General features: G+C 37.5%; 1 protein-coding gene across 1 annotated transcript; it reads right to left on the bottom strand.

Moving 5' to 3' along the window:
- Nucleotides 1-3,940: 3,940 nt before the first annotated feature.
- On the bottom strand, nt 3,941-4,885 carry LOC109556706 (olfactory receptor 10T2-like). The gene has a single exon (XM_019958144.2). It carries the CDS (start codon nt 4,883-4,885, stop codon nt 3,941-3,943), a length of 945 nt encoding a protein of 314 aa, XP_019813703.2.
- Between the last annotated feature and the right edge of the window lie 9,804 nt (nt 4,886-14,689).

The following is a 14,689-nucleotide window of genomic DNA, read 5'->3' as shown; positions in this document are numbered from 1 at the left end:
TCCAACAGTATGTGAAACAAGTACTTCCACATGTTCAAGCTGAATTTAGAAAAGGCAGAGGAACCAGAGATCAAATTGCCAACATCCACTGGATCATCAGAAAAGCAAGAGCGTTCCAGAGAAACATCAACTGTTTTATTGATACACCAAAGCCTTTGACTGTGTAGATCACAACAAACTGTAGAAAATTCTTAAACAGTTGGAAATACCAGACCACCTTATCTGCCTCCTGAGAAATCTGTATGCAGGTCAAGAAGCAACTGTTTGAACCGGACATGGAACAATGGATTGGTTCCAAATTTTGAAAGGAGTATATCAAGGTTGTATATTGTGGCCCTGCTTATTCAACTTATATGCAGAGTACATCATGCAAAATGTGAGGCTGGATGAAGCGTAGTTGGAATCAAGACTGCCTGGAGAAATATTAATAACGTCAGATAGGCAGATGACACCACGCTTATGGTAGAAAGTGAAGAGGAACTAAAGAGCCTCTTGATGAAAGTAAAAGAGGAGAGTGAAAAGCTGGCTTAAAACTCAACATTCAAGAAATGAAGATCATGGCATCTGGTCCCATCACTTCATGGCAAATAAATGGGGAAACAATGGAAACAGTGACAGACTTTCTTTTCTTAGGCTCCAAAATCATTGCAGATGGTGACTGAAGCCATGAAATTAAAAGACACTTGGTCCTTGGAAGAAAAGCTATGACCAACCTAGACAGCATATCAAAAAGCAGAGACTTTACTTTGCCAGCAAAGGTCCATCTAGTCAAAGCAGTGGTTTTTTTTTTTCAGTAGTCAGGTATTTATGTGAGATTTGGATCATAAAAATAGCTGAGAGCTGAAGAATTGATGCTTTTGATCTGTGGTGTTGGAGAAGACTCTTGAGAGTTCCTTGGACTGCAAGGAGATCCAACCAGTCCATCCTAAAGGAGATCAGTCCTGAATGTTCATTGGAAGGACTGATGTTGAAGCTGAAGCTCCAATACTTTGGCCATCTGATGTGAAGCATTGACTCATTAGAAAAGACCCTGATGCTGGGAAAGATTGAAGGCGGGAGAAGGGGATGACAGAGGACGAGATGGTTGAATGGCATCACCGACCTGATGGACATGAGTTTGAGGAAGCTCTGGGAATTGATGATGGCGTGCTTCCCTGTCTGGCGTGCTGCAGTCCATGGGGTTGCACAGAGTCAGACATGACTGAGCAACTGAACTGAACTGACTAGGATTTATGTTAGCCAATGAAATACAGGCAGAGGGATAGTTTGCCAGTTTCAAAGTATTGTTAGCCATTCAGTTGTGTCTGACTCTTTGAGACACCATGGACTGTAGCTGACCAGGCCCCTCTGTCCATGGAATTACCCAGGTGAGAATACTGAAGTGGTAGCCTTTCCCTTTTCCAGGGGATCTTCCAGACCCAAGAATTGAACCCAGGTCTCCTGCAGAGAGATTCTTTACCATCTGAGCCACTTGGTCAAAAAATGAATTGCAGGTTTTTTCAATAAATGCTGGAGAGGATGCAGAGAAAAGGGAATCTTCTTACACTGTTGGTGGGAATGTAAAATAGTACAGCCACTATGGAATAGTGTGGAGAGTCCTTAAAGAATTGACAGTAGAACTGCCATATGACCCAGCAATCCCACTGCTGGGCATACACACTGAGAAAAGCAGAATTGAAAGAGACACGTGTACCCCAATGTTCATTGCAGCACTGTTTACAATAGCTAGGACATGGAAGCAACCTAGATGTCCATCAGCAGATGAATGGATAAGAAAGCAGTGGTACACATACACAACAGAATATTACTAAGCTATTAAAAAGAATGCATTTGAGTCAGTTCTAATGAGGTAGATGAAACTGGAGCCTATTATACAGAGTGAAGTGAGTCAGAAAGAAAAACACCAATACAGTATATTAATGCATATATATGGAATTTAGAATGATGGTAACAATGTCCCTATATGTGAGACAGCAAAAGAGACAGAAGTAAAGAACAGACTTCTGGACTCTGTGGGAGAAGGTGAGGGTGGGATGATTTGAGAGAATAGCATTGAAACATGTATATTACCATATGTGAAACAGATCACCAGGCCAGGTTGGATGCATGAGACAGGGTGCTCAGGGCTGGTGCACTGGGATGACCCTGAGGGATAGGACTGGGAGGTAGGTGGGAGGGAAGTTCAGGATGGGGAACACATGTACACCCATGGCTGATTCATGTCAATGTATGTCAAAAACCACTACAATATTGTAAGGTAATTGGCCTCCAATTAAAATAAATAAATTAATTTTAAAAATGCATTGCAGGTTTTCTGCTACCAGCATTAGATGAACTCTCCCAGTCCTTTTAGACCTGGTATCTGGAATGAAAATAACTAATGCAAATCAAATTCCAACCTATCCAAAATGGTCAAATCCAATGAATGTGAAACTTGAAGCAGAGTTACCATGTTGAACCCAACTCAGAACAGCAAACCATAACATAACCTGCTGACACATAACAAGACCTATTTTTATTGTAAGAGAGACATAACATAAAATTTTCTGTCTTATCCACTTTTATGTGTGTAGTTCAGTAGTATGAACTATACTCACATTGTTATAAAACAGATCTCCAGGACACTTCCATTTTTCAAATCTGAAACAGTAATCATTAAATAACAACTCTCCCTTCCTTAAGTGAAATATGCCAGTCATAAAAAGACAAGCTGTATATACCATAAGGCATTTCTGGATTTAATTCTTATGTAAATAATGTTTTATTTATTTACATTTTATAGAATTTAAGTTATAGGTACGTGCTCACACAGGAAACTTATTTTTAGATCTATGTTATGTGACACTTCAACTTTTATCCCCCTCCACATAACCAAGTAAAATCTCCTATTACATGTTGCTCAATTGGAAGGCTGAGAAATGCACACTTAAGAAATTAGGTTCATATAAAATTATGTTGCTTTATTGAGACACATCTTTAACAAAACCCACAAAAAATAATCATGCAAATAAGTGTAATCCACTTATATAGGTGATTACCATTTGGTTATTTCTTATAGCGAAGCATGAAAGAAAGAGGGAACCGTAGTTTATTACTCTTTTCCTACAATACCTATTTTAATACTTTGCTCATATTGGCAGATTCACAGAACTCTTGGATGGTCAACTCAATTTCACACTGCAACTGACATTATTGCAATCCTAGTTTATGGAATAAAGAAAGGAAAATGAAGGGATGTGGGAATAAACTAGCAATTTTTAATGCTTCCTGTCAGAAGAGCACCAAATTGTTTTGGATCTATTAACTCCTTTAGTTCTTACCATGTCCAAATGAGAAGGCATTAAAGATGTCATGTTACATAGGGAATAACTGACCATGAGAGAAGTCAAGTCTGACCCATGGCATTTGGCTGGACAATGATTCAAATCAATATTCAAACCTCGGTCTTTATGATTCCCAAATCCATGTTTTCTGCTTTACCATCAGCCTCATGGAACTTTGATCTCTCCTCATCTATCCATAAATGAATTATTCTTTTTGTCTATAATTTTTTATTGTAAAATTGCTTTTACCTCAAAAAATATACTGAAGCATTCAGACACTTTAACAACATTCTCTATTGTTTCCTTCCATGTAGGAAGAATATTAACAGACTGGGCATTCTCAGAAAAATAATGCAGTATTTATAGTATTTATGAGAAAACTGACATTTTAAATGTTCAATAATAACATAGATTGAGTCTTTGAAAGTTGCCACATTCACATAACTTTCTGGAGACCAAATGGTACAACCTCTACAGTGAATAGAGGGCAAACAGAAAGGTCTTTCCAATAAAAATAACACTACCTTCTTCCTTGTTTTCTTTTTTAAATAAAAACTATGTTTATTGGCATCTTATCCTGGATACTTTCATGAATATAATTTTCCTTACCTAGCAACTCATACAGTTTTGGAAAGCAAGTACCTACTGAGAACCTTTTTCAGAGCTGTCTTTACTTCTTTGTTTCTTAGTGTATAGACAAGAGGGTTAAGTAGTGGGGTAATCACTGTATAGGTCACTGCCACAAGCCGATCCTTATCTGAGGAGTACAGGGATGTGGGCCTCAAGTAGATAAAGGAAGCACAACCATAGTGGACAATGACCACTGTGAGGTGGGAGGCACAGGTGGCGAAGGTCTTACGCTGCCCCTCTACTGAGGAAATCTTGAGGATGGTGGAAACAATGAAGACATAGGAGATGAAGATAAGCACTAAGGGAACCAGCAATACCAGAATGCTGAGGAAGAAGATAACCATCTCCTTCAGGTTGGTGTCTGTGCAGCCCAGTTTTATGACAGGGGAAATGTCACAGAAGAAGTGGTTGATCCGATTGGAGGAACAGAAGGGTACACTAAACACCAGGACGTTGACAACCACAGAGATCAGGAAACCACAGAAGCTTGAGGCTAAAACCAGCTGTGTGCAGGTGGCTCTGCTGACAATGAGTGTGTAGTTGAGAGGGTTGCAGATGGCAACATAGCGATCATAGCCCATTACAGCAATTAGGAAACAGTTGGTACAAGCCAAGCCCACAAAGAAATAGAGCTGGGCCACACACCCAGATAATGAAATAGTTGGAGCTGTGGAAAGCAGGTTGGTCAGCATTTTTGGTACAATGACCAAGGTGTAGCACGTTTCAGAACAGGAGAGGACAAAGAGAAAGAAGTACATAGGGGTGTGCAAAGCCCGATCCAGATGAATGACTGTCATGATGGTGGCATTGGCCGTCAGAGTGGTCAGGTAGACCAGGAGGAAGATAAAGAAGAGAAGGATCTGCAGATCCCCTAGGTTTGAGAAGCCTATAAGGATGAACTCGGTGATCATGCTCTGGTTCTGCCTTTTCATTGGTCACTGCAAATCAGACTCAGACACTCTGCAACAGGCAACAGAATGAATTTGACAAAAGCGAATGCCCCGGAATAGACCATGTCTGTGTTTCTGTACAAAGTTGACAATACTAATCTGATAAAATGAGTAATAAACAAGTTAAGCACATTGATCAAGGGGTGAGGGGAAAGCAGTAGGCTTGAGGAGTAGTGGGATAAGAAAACCCCCAATTCAATAATATCTGAAGACATTATTTTCATTTTTGGAAGTTGTTTCCATTTCTCTGTCTTCTTATCGGCATACAAGCTTCATACATGATGTGTTAAATCAAGAGGTGATCTTAAAGTCATCTCATCTAAACCTGTGAGTTTATGGAAACTGAATTTCAAAAAGATTAAACCATTTGCTTAACCTACATGAGAGTGATAGTCCTGGAAATCACCTATCTTCAAAGTAATTTTATGAAAGTATGAACTAGAAAAAACAATTGAAAAGTCATCTCTCTAGTCCCTCATATACTTGAGATAAATACCGCTTGCTTACATATACCAAAGTGTTGAGATTTATTTGCTCATGATTAGTTGTGAAATCTTTGAGATGGGCTTAGAATGATCTCATATATTGGGGTTTCTCTTGTCATGAGTGCATGGTAATTTGGGATTAAGAATCTAGCTAAAGCTCAAGTCATGCTCAGAGCATGCCCATTCTTGGGCTGACACTTTCACTCTCTTGACCACTTCCTCTATCTCTGATGCCTCCATAATGTTCTCAGAAAAAGCCTCACAATTTTCTGTGGGAGACCTGTGATTTGATTCAGAAATAACATAATTCTAAAACCTTTACACTAGTGACTCACTTGAAAAGACCCTGATGCTGGGAAAGATTGAGGGCAGGAGGAGAAAGGGACAACAGAGGATGAGATGGTTGGATGGCATCACCGACTCAATGGACATGGGTTTGGGTGGACTCCGGCAGTTGGTAATGGACAGGGAGGCCTGGTGTGCTGCGGTTCATGGGGTCACAAAGAGTCAGACACGACTGAGCAACTGAACAGGAATCTTCTTTCCTAATCTGCACCTAAGTCTATAAACCTTTAACATAAATATGAGTTGTCCAATCACAGTAGTCAAGTTCCAGTTATAAGGAGTCTATTACCTCACAAAGCAGACTGTTCTCTTGCTAGATGGCTTAATTGGCCAGTCTTCTTACCCTGAGATGAACTATGGCTCCTTAAAACTTCCACTCTTTGGTCTTGATTTGTTCTTTGAAGATACAAGAAAATTCATTCTTTAAAAAAAAAAAATGACAGCCTTCTTGTTATTGGAATAAAATTATCATATCCCTTTATAGGTCTTATTTTCCTCTTAAGTTCTTAGTTCTCTTATTTCCCCGTGATTATCTCGAATTCTCTGTTCTAATCACTATCTCAGGTCATTTTATCAGATTTTATCATTTTATCACTCTTTAGCTAGTCTACAGTCATCACACATAATAAATTTCTATCTTCACCAATAAAAAATTGCTTTTCTTTTCTCACAATTCTTTAACCATCACAATTAATGTTCATCAGTCCTTCAAAACCCCATGTTAATATTTATCTCCTAAAAGGCTTTGTTGAGTAGTTCTGAGATTTGATTACTGTGTGCAGTTACTTCTCTATCAGTTTCTTCTGGGATCATTTGCTGGAATATAAGCATAGTGAGGCCAGAAGTGTGTAGGCTATGGAGCTAGACTGCCTAGATTGTCACCTACTAGATTTATGACCTTGTAGAAATTGCTTTAATGTGCCTCAGGTTTTCATCTGAAATGGCAGTAATAATAATAGCAGAAACAAAACATTTTTGTGAGTACCAAATGTTCACAGCTATGTTTCTAAATGACATTAGTATTCGATGTGCTAGCTCTTAGTATCTAGTTCAACCCCTTCATGTTATAAAGAAATGGAGTCCCCAAAAAGTAAAATGTGAAGATCTATGTTGCACAGCTACTTAAAAGCAGAGGTGAGATTGTATCCCAAATATCCTAAACTACCCACTGTAAGACTGTATCTTCTAATTAACCAGAATCCTGTTTTTAATATTTTCAATATTTCTTTTGTACTGTGTGCTTATTCACCACTGGAGTAGGAAATTGATCAATATCTTCTTTACTCCCTGTAACCCTCACACAGGCATCATTTTTCACACTTCCATTTACTCCTAACTCTTATTCTTCCACCTTCAATACAGCAGATACATTTTTTCCCTTTTTGTTAAAGTATATATCAGTCCTGCTCTTCAGGCATTTCCTTATTATTTTTCCTACCTTAAGTCATTTTAGGAATATTTTTGTTTTGTGTGCATATGTGCTTAGTTGTTCAGTCATGTCCAACTCTTTGCAACCCCATGGACTGCAACCTGCCAGGCTCTTCTGTCCATGGGGATTCTCCAGACAAGAATACAAGAATGGGTTGCCATGCCCTCCTCCAGGGGATCTTCCCAACCCAAGGACTGAGCCCAGGTCTCCCATACTGCAGGCAGATTCTTTACAATCTGAGCCACCAGGGAAGCTCAAGAATATTGGAGTGGGTAGCCTATCCCTTCTCCAGGGGATCTTCCTGTCCCAGGAATTAAACTGGAGTCTCCTCCATTGCAGGGGAATTATTTGCCAGCTGAGTTACCATGGAAGCCCCTTTTGTTTTATATTTTTAAATATTTTTCTAACTTTAGTCTTTCTCCATATTCAGATTGTACTTTCTTCAGCTGGATCTCTGCCTTCCACGTATGGTTTCTGTCCCTGTGTTTCTCTCTGGATCCTGATCCTATGACCCACTGCACTTGCATGGTTCTCATCAGCCCTTCTGCCTTTGAATCTTTCTTTGATTCCCAGTATATTTGTACAGTTTGATGAAAAGATGATGCTAAAAGAGTTGTCCTACAGCTATAATGCAAATGAAGCACTTACAGAGTTCTGGCACAATCTCAGTTTTCTTTATCCTGTATATCCCACCAAAGTATAAACAAGGAGAGAAATGGAGAAATTTGTGAGAACATCATGCAGTATATTTTTCCAGAACTGACTGGAGGAAAATCTAGGCACTAAGATTAGCCTCTAAAGATGAAAGAAAGCTCTGCTTTCTAGCTGAGCTAGAGTTAAGTGGACAGATGCAGTCTTAGCTGCTCTGTGTTCCTGATGGCAGAAGCTCCAGCAAATCCTTGGGTCTTATAGAGTTAGGGTACTCCAGGGGATAAATGCCTTTGAGGGAGTTACTTCTTTGGATTCTCGGCATTAATATAACTTGTAAAAATAAATCAAAATAATTATTTACTTTACTTGATTCATATAGAAGATATATAGTTTGAATACTATGTTTTTTTCATATATAATTTATTTTGACTCAAGTTTTCACTTGCTAATAAGCCCTTAATCATTAATTAGCCTTATAGAATCTGGATATAAGTGGACTCTTTTGAAGAATTAAGTAAATGCCATTAAAAAAAAATTTCATGTAGTCTCCTTTTTCTCCTTCAAGTTTTCTAATAGAATAAGCCAGATAATATTTTCTCTATCTCTCCTGTTTTATGTGTCTTAGTTATGTCTGCATTCTAAGAGAGCACAAATTATTTTTCTACACTTCTCTATCTGCTAGATTCATCTCTTAAATACATTTTTAATGTGACATTCATCTATACAACCACTAATTCATTTATTAAATCAGTATATTTTAAATATTGATGTTTCAGGTACTTGATAATTGTTTTGACAAGGAAGACTTCACAAAGATGAGGATGGCATAGAACATGATAATAGTAGTTTTTGAACCCCATAGACTTGAGCCTTCTGAAATGCATGTGAAGATGCCTATTGCTGGGTTCTGTTCAGGATACTCTGAATTAGAAATATTTGACATGGAGCCTGTGGATATTTTGCAATTGTTTCAGGTGATTTCCTTATTCTTAGAAAGTTTAAAACACTATACTGTCCTCTGTCTGAAAATAACTTAGTATTTAGAGAGGACGATGGAGAGAGAGAGAGAAAGGGAGAGAGAAAGAATTCCAGAACACAACGAAGGCTAAGAGAGGGTAATTACAAGGTGCTGTAACATTAATAAGGGGTAGCATGATTTTCACACCCAGTAGCAAAAACAGTGTGTCTCAGACTTGTCAAACTGCCCTTAGACATCTATTCCTTCCAGGAATATTCCTCTTCCTGAAGAACTCAAGAGTTTTGTTCTATGTAAAGAGAGAAGAAATCATGGATTTTTTGTTTAAATTTCTAATTATGAGAAATATAAGGTTCTCAACTGATGTATGTGTGATATGGGCTAATAAAAAGAAGAAGTCTTGTTGTTCCAGTGTTTATCTGACTTCTGTGGAGAAAGAGAAAGATATTAAGGAGCAAGAATTATTTAAATTGAGCTCTACAGGGCTGCAGGGCTATAACACTAAGCCTTCCTTTCTACTCATTTTTCATACTGCAAATCTAATACTAATAACAGTTTTTTGAACGTTCATTAAGCAGCTATCATTATCTATTCATTAGCTTGTCTATAATAACTTCAGCAGGTAAGACAATGTGTGCTCAGTCAGTCATGTCCAATTCTTTGAGACCCCATGGACTGTAGCCCACCAGACTCTGCTATCCATGGAATTTTTCAGGCAAGAATACTGGAGTGGGTTGCCATTTCCTATTGCAGGGAATCTTCCCGACCCAGAGATTGAACCCATGTCTCTTGTGTCTCGTGCATTGGCAGGCAGATCTTTGACCATTGCATCACCTGGGAAATCCAAGGTAACACTATTTCCATTTTATGGAAAGAATCCAAGGAAAGCACAGTAGTACTGCTGACCTAAGGACAGTGAAATGAGTTTTGGGAGGCTAAAGCAGCTATACTTTGTGGTGCAAAATACCAAGGAGTTGGGTCAATTTAGAGGAAGAATTTCAGAAATACCAGTATGGGTAAATTTTCATAATGAGCTGCATACTAAAATGCTTAGGCATAATATGAAACTCTACAAGATTAAACAATGACCTATGAGGAGTTTAAGTTACACAGTTCCTATAACTCACTTGCAGTTGGAAGATGTTTGAGATCCAACTAGCTAGATTCAGAAAACATCATAGAAAACTTGAGATGGTCAACAAAGAAGCAAAAAAACATGGCTTAGTCTTAAGGATAAACTAGATATCAATAAATGCCACTATCTAACTGTTTAACAAAACTTAAAAGGAAGTCTCAATCTACATAGATGTAGTCAATTGATTTTCAACAAAGGCGTGAGACAATTCAATGAAGGAAGAAAAATCTTTTCATTGAGTAATGCCAGAAAATACTCATGTAAAGAAATCAATGTAGAACTTTTCATATAGGAAATTAACTTAGAAGGGATTATATATCTAAGCATAAACATTAAAATAATGAAACTTCTAAGAGAAATTGTTTGTGATGCTAATGTAGCCAAGTTTTCTTAGAAAGAACAAAGAAGTGCAAACCAAAACAGAAAAATAAAAATAGATTAGATTTTATCAAAATATTAAGAGTGACATATTTTACTTTTTAAAAAAAAATTTATTTTATTTTTAAACTTTACAATATTGTATTAGTTTTGCCAAACATTGAAATGAATCCAACACAGGTATACCCGTGCTCCCCATCCTGAACCCTCCTCCCTCCCCCACCCCCCCATACCCTCCCTCTGGGTCGTCCCAGTGCACCAGCCCCAAGCATCCAGTATCATTCATCAAACCTGGACTGGCGACTTGTTTCATACATGACATTATACATGTTTCAATGCCGTTCTCCAAAATCTCCCCACCCTCTCCCTCTCCCACAGAGTCCATAAGACTGATCTATACATCAGTGTCTCTTTTGCTGTCTCATACATAGGGCTATTGTTACCATCTGTCTATATTTCATATATACGTGTTAGTATACTGTATTGGTGTTTTTCTTTCTGGCTTACTTCACTCTGTATAATAGGTTCCAGTTTCATCCACCTCATTAGAACTGATTCAAATGTATTCTTTTTAATGGCTGAGTAATATTCCATTGTGTATATGTACCACTGCTTTCTAATCCATTCATCTGCTGATGAGCATCTAGGTTGCTTCCATGTCCTGGCTATTATAAACAGTGCTGTGATGAACATTGGGATACATGTGTCTCTTTCCCTTCTGGTTTCCTCAGTGTGTATGCCCAGCAGTGGGATTGCTGGATCATAAGGCAGTTCTATTTCCAGTTTCTTAAGGAATCTCCACACTGTTCTCCATAGTGGCTGTACTAGTTTGCATTCCCACCAACAGTGTAAGAGGGTTCCCTTTTCTCCACACCATCTCCAGCATTTATTGCTTGTAGACTCTTGGATCGCAGCCATTCTGACTGGCGTGAAATGGTACCTCATAGTGGTTTTGATTTGCATTTCTCTGATAATGAGTGATGTTGAGCATCTTTTCATGTGTTTGTTAGCCATCTGTATGATTTCTTTGGAGAAATGTCTATTTAGATCTTTGGCCCATTTTTTGATTGGGTCATTTATTTTTCTGGAGTTGAGCTGTAGGAGTTGCTTGTATATTTTTGAGATTAGTTGTTTGTCAGTTGCTTCATTTGCTATTATTTTCTCCCATTCTGAAGGCTGCCTTTTCACCTTGCTAATAGTTTCCTTTGTTGTGCAGAAGCTTTTAAGTTTAATTAGGTCCCATTTGTTTATTTTTGCTTTTATTTCCAATATTCTGGGAGGTGGGTCATAGAGGATCCTGCTGTGATGTATGTCGGAGAGTGTTTTGCCTATGTTCTCCTCTAGGAGTTTTATAGTTTCTGGTCTTAGGTTGAGATCTTTAATCCATTTTGAGTTTATTTTTGTGTATGGTGTTAGAAAGTGTTCTAGTTTCATTCTTTTACAAGTGGTTGACCAGTTTTCCCAGCACCACTTGTTAAAGAGATTGTCTTTAATCCATTATATATTCTTGCCTCCTTTGTCAAAGATAAGGTGTCCATATGTGTGTGGATTTATCTCTGGGCTTTCTATTTTGTTCCATTGATCAATATTTCTGTCTTTGTGACAGTACCATACTGTCTTGATAACTGTGGCTTTGTAATAGAGCCTGAAGTCAGGTAGGTTGATTCCTCCAGTTCCATTCTTCTTTCTCAAGATAGCTTTGGCTATTCGAGGTTTTTTTGTATTTCCATACAAATTGTGAAATTATTTGTTCTGGCTCTGTGAAGAATACCATTGGTAGCTTGATGGGGATTGCATTGAATCTATAAATTGCTTTGGGTAGTATACTCATTTTCACTATATTGATTCTTCCAATCCATGAACATGGTATATTTCTCCATCTATTAGTGTCCTCTTTGATTTCTTTCACCAGTGTTTTATAGTTTTCTATATATGGGTCTTTAGTTTCTTTAGGTAGATATATTCCTAAATATTTTATTCTTTTCATTGCAGTGGTGAATGGGATTGTTTCCTTAATTTTTCTTTCTGTTTTCTCATTATTAGTATATAGGAATGCAAGGGATTTCTGTGTGTTGATTTTATATCTTGCAACTTTACTATAATCACTGATTAGTTCTAGTAATTTTCTGGTGGTCTTTAGGGTTTTCTATGTAGAGGATCATGTCATCTGCAAATAGTGAGAGTTATATTTCTTCTTTTCCAATTTGGATTCCTTTTATTTCTTTTTCTGCTCTGATTGCTGTGGCCAAAACTTCCAAAACTATGTTGAATAGTAATGGTGAAAGTGGGCACCCTTGTCTTGTTCCTGACTTTAGAGGAAATGCTTTCTATTTTTCACCATTGAGGATCATGTTTGCTGTGGATTTGTCATATATAGCTTTTATTATGTTGAGGTATGTTCCTTCTATTCCTGCTTTCTGGAGAGTATTTATCATAAATGGATGTTGAATTTTGTCAAAGGCTTTCTCTGCATCTATTGAGATAATCATATGGCTTTTATTTTTCAATTTGTTAATGTGGTGTATTACATTGATTGATTTGCAGATATTGAAGAATCCTTGCATCCCTGGGATAAAGCCCACTTGGTCATGGTGTATGATCTTTTTAATGTGTTGTTGGATTCTGATTGCTAGAATTTTGTTAAGGATTTTTGCATCTGTGTTCATCAGTGATATTGGCCTGTAGTTTTCTTTTTTTGTGGGATCTTTGTCAGGTTTTGGTATTAAGGTGATGGTGGCCTCATAGAATGAGTTTGGAAGTTTACCTTCCTCTGCAATTTTCTGGAAGAGTTTGAGTAGGATGGGTGTTAACTCTTCTCTAAATTTTTGGTAGAATTCAGCTGTGAAGCCGTCTGGACCTGGGCTTTTGTTTGCTGGAAGATTTCTGATTACAGTTTCAATTTCCGTGCTTGTGATGGGTCTGTTAAGATTTTCTATTTCTTCCTGGTCGAGTTTTGGAAAGTTGTAGTTTTCTAAGAGTTTGTCCATTTCTTCCACGTTGTCCATTTTATTGGCATATAATTGTTGATAGTAGTCTCTTATGATCGTTTGTATTTCTGTGTTGTCTGCTGTGATCTCTCCATTTTCATTTCTAATTTTATTGATTTGATTTTTCTCCCTTTGTTTCTTCATGAGTCTGGCTAATGGTTTGTCAATTTTATTTATCCTTTCAAAGAACCAGCTTTTGGCTTTGTTGATTTTTGCTATGGTCTCTTTTGTTTCTTTTGCATTTATTTCAGCCCTAATTTTTAAGATTTCTTTCCTTCTACTAACCCTGGGGTTCTTCATTTATTCCTTTTCTAGTTGCTTTAGGTGTAGGGTTAGGTTATTTATTTGACTTTTTTCTTGTTTCTTGAGGTATGCCTGTATTGCTATGAACTTTCCCCTTAGGACTGCTTTTAAAGTGTCCCATAGGTTTTGGGTTGTTGTGTTTTCATTTTCATCAGTTTCTATGCAAATTTTGGTTTCTTTTTTTATTTCTTCTGTAATTTGTTGGTTATTCAGCAGCGTGTTGTTCAGCCTCCATATGTTGGAATTTTTAATAGTTTTTCTCCTGTAATTGAGATCTAATCTTACTGCATTGTGGTCAGAAAAAGATGCTTGGAATGATTTCTCTTTTTTTGAATTTACCAAGGCTAGATTTATTGCCTAGGATGTGATCTATCCTGGAGAAGGTTCCATGTGCGCTTGAGAAAAAGGTGAAATTCATAGTTTTGGGATGAAATGTCCTATAGATATTAATTAGGTCTAACTGGTCTATTGTATCGTTTAAAGTTTGTGTTTCCTTGTTAATTTTCTGTTTAGTTGATCTATCCATAGGTGTGAGTGGGGTATTAAAGTCTCCCATTATTATTGTGTTATTGTTAATTTCTCCTTTCATATTTGTTAGCATTTGTCTTACATATTGTGGCGCTCCCGTGTTGGGTGCATATATGTTTATAATTGTTATATCTTCTTCTTGGATTGATCCTTTGATCATTATGTAGTGACCATCTTTGTCTCTTCACAGCCTTTGTTTTAAAGTCTATTTTATCTGATATGAGTATTGCTACTCCTGCTTTCTTTTGGTCCCTATTTGCATGGAAAATTTTTTTCCAGCCCTTCACTCTCAGTATGTATGTGTCCCCTGTTTTGAGGTGGGTCTCTTGTAGACAACATATGTAGGGGTCTTGTTTTTGTATCCATTCAGCCAGTCTTTGTCTTTTGGTTGGGGCATTCAACCCATTTACATTTAAGGTAATTACTGATTAGTATGATCCTGTTGCCATTTCCTTTATGGTTTTGGGTTCAATTTTATACACCGTTTTTGTGTTTCCTGTCTAGAGAATATCCTTTAGTATTTGTTGGAGAGCTGGTTTGATGGTGCTGAATTCTCTCAGCTTTTGCTT

Source organism: Bos indicus, chromosome 3 (genome assembly GCF_029378745.1).
Source record: "Bos indicus isolate NIAB-ARS_2022 breed Sahiwal x Tharparkar chromosome 3, NIAB-ARS_B.indTharparkar_mat_pri_1.0, whole genome shotgun sequence".
Lineage (NCBI taxonomy): Eukaryota > Metazoa > Chordata > Mammalia > Artiodactyla > Bovidae > Bos > Bos indicus.
Note: the sequence above shows the minus strand (reverse complement) of the source record. Positions and strands in the feature narration are given on the sequence as shown.

Bases quoted from the DNA above. Each gene is read 5' to 3' on its own strand.
- LOC109556706 (XM_019958144.2), bottom strand. From the start codon at position 4,885: ATGAAAAGGCAGAACCAGAGCATGATCACCGAGTTCATCCTTATAGGC.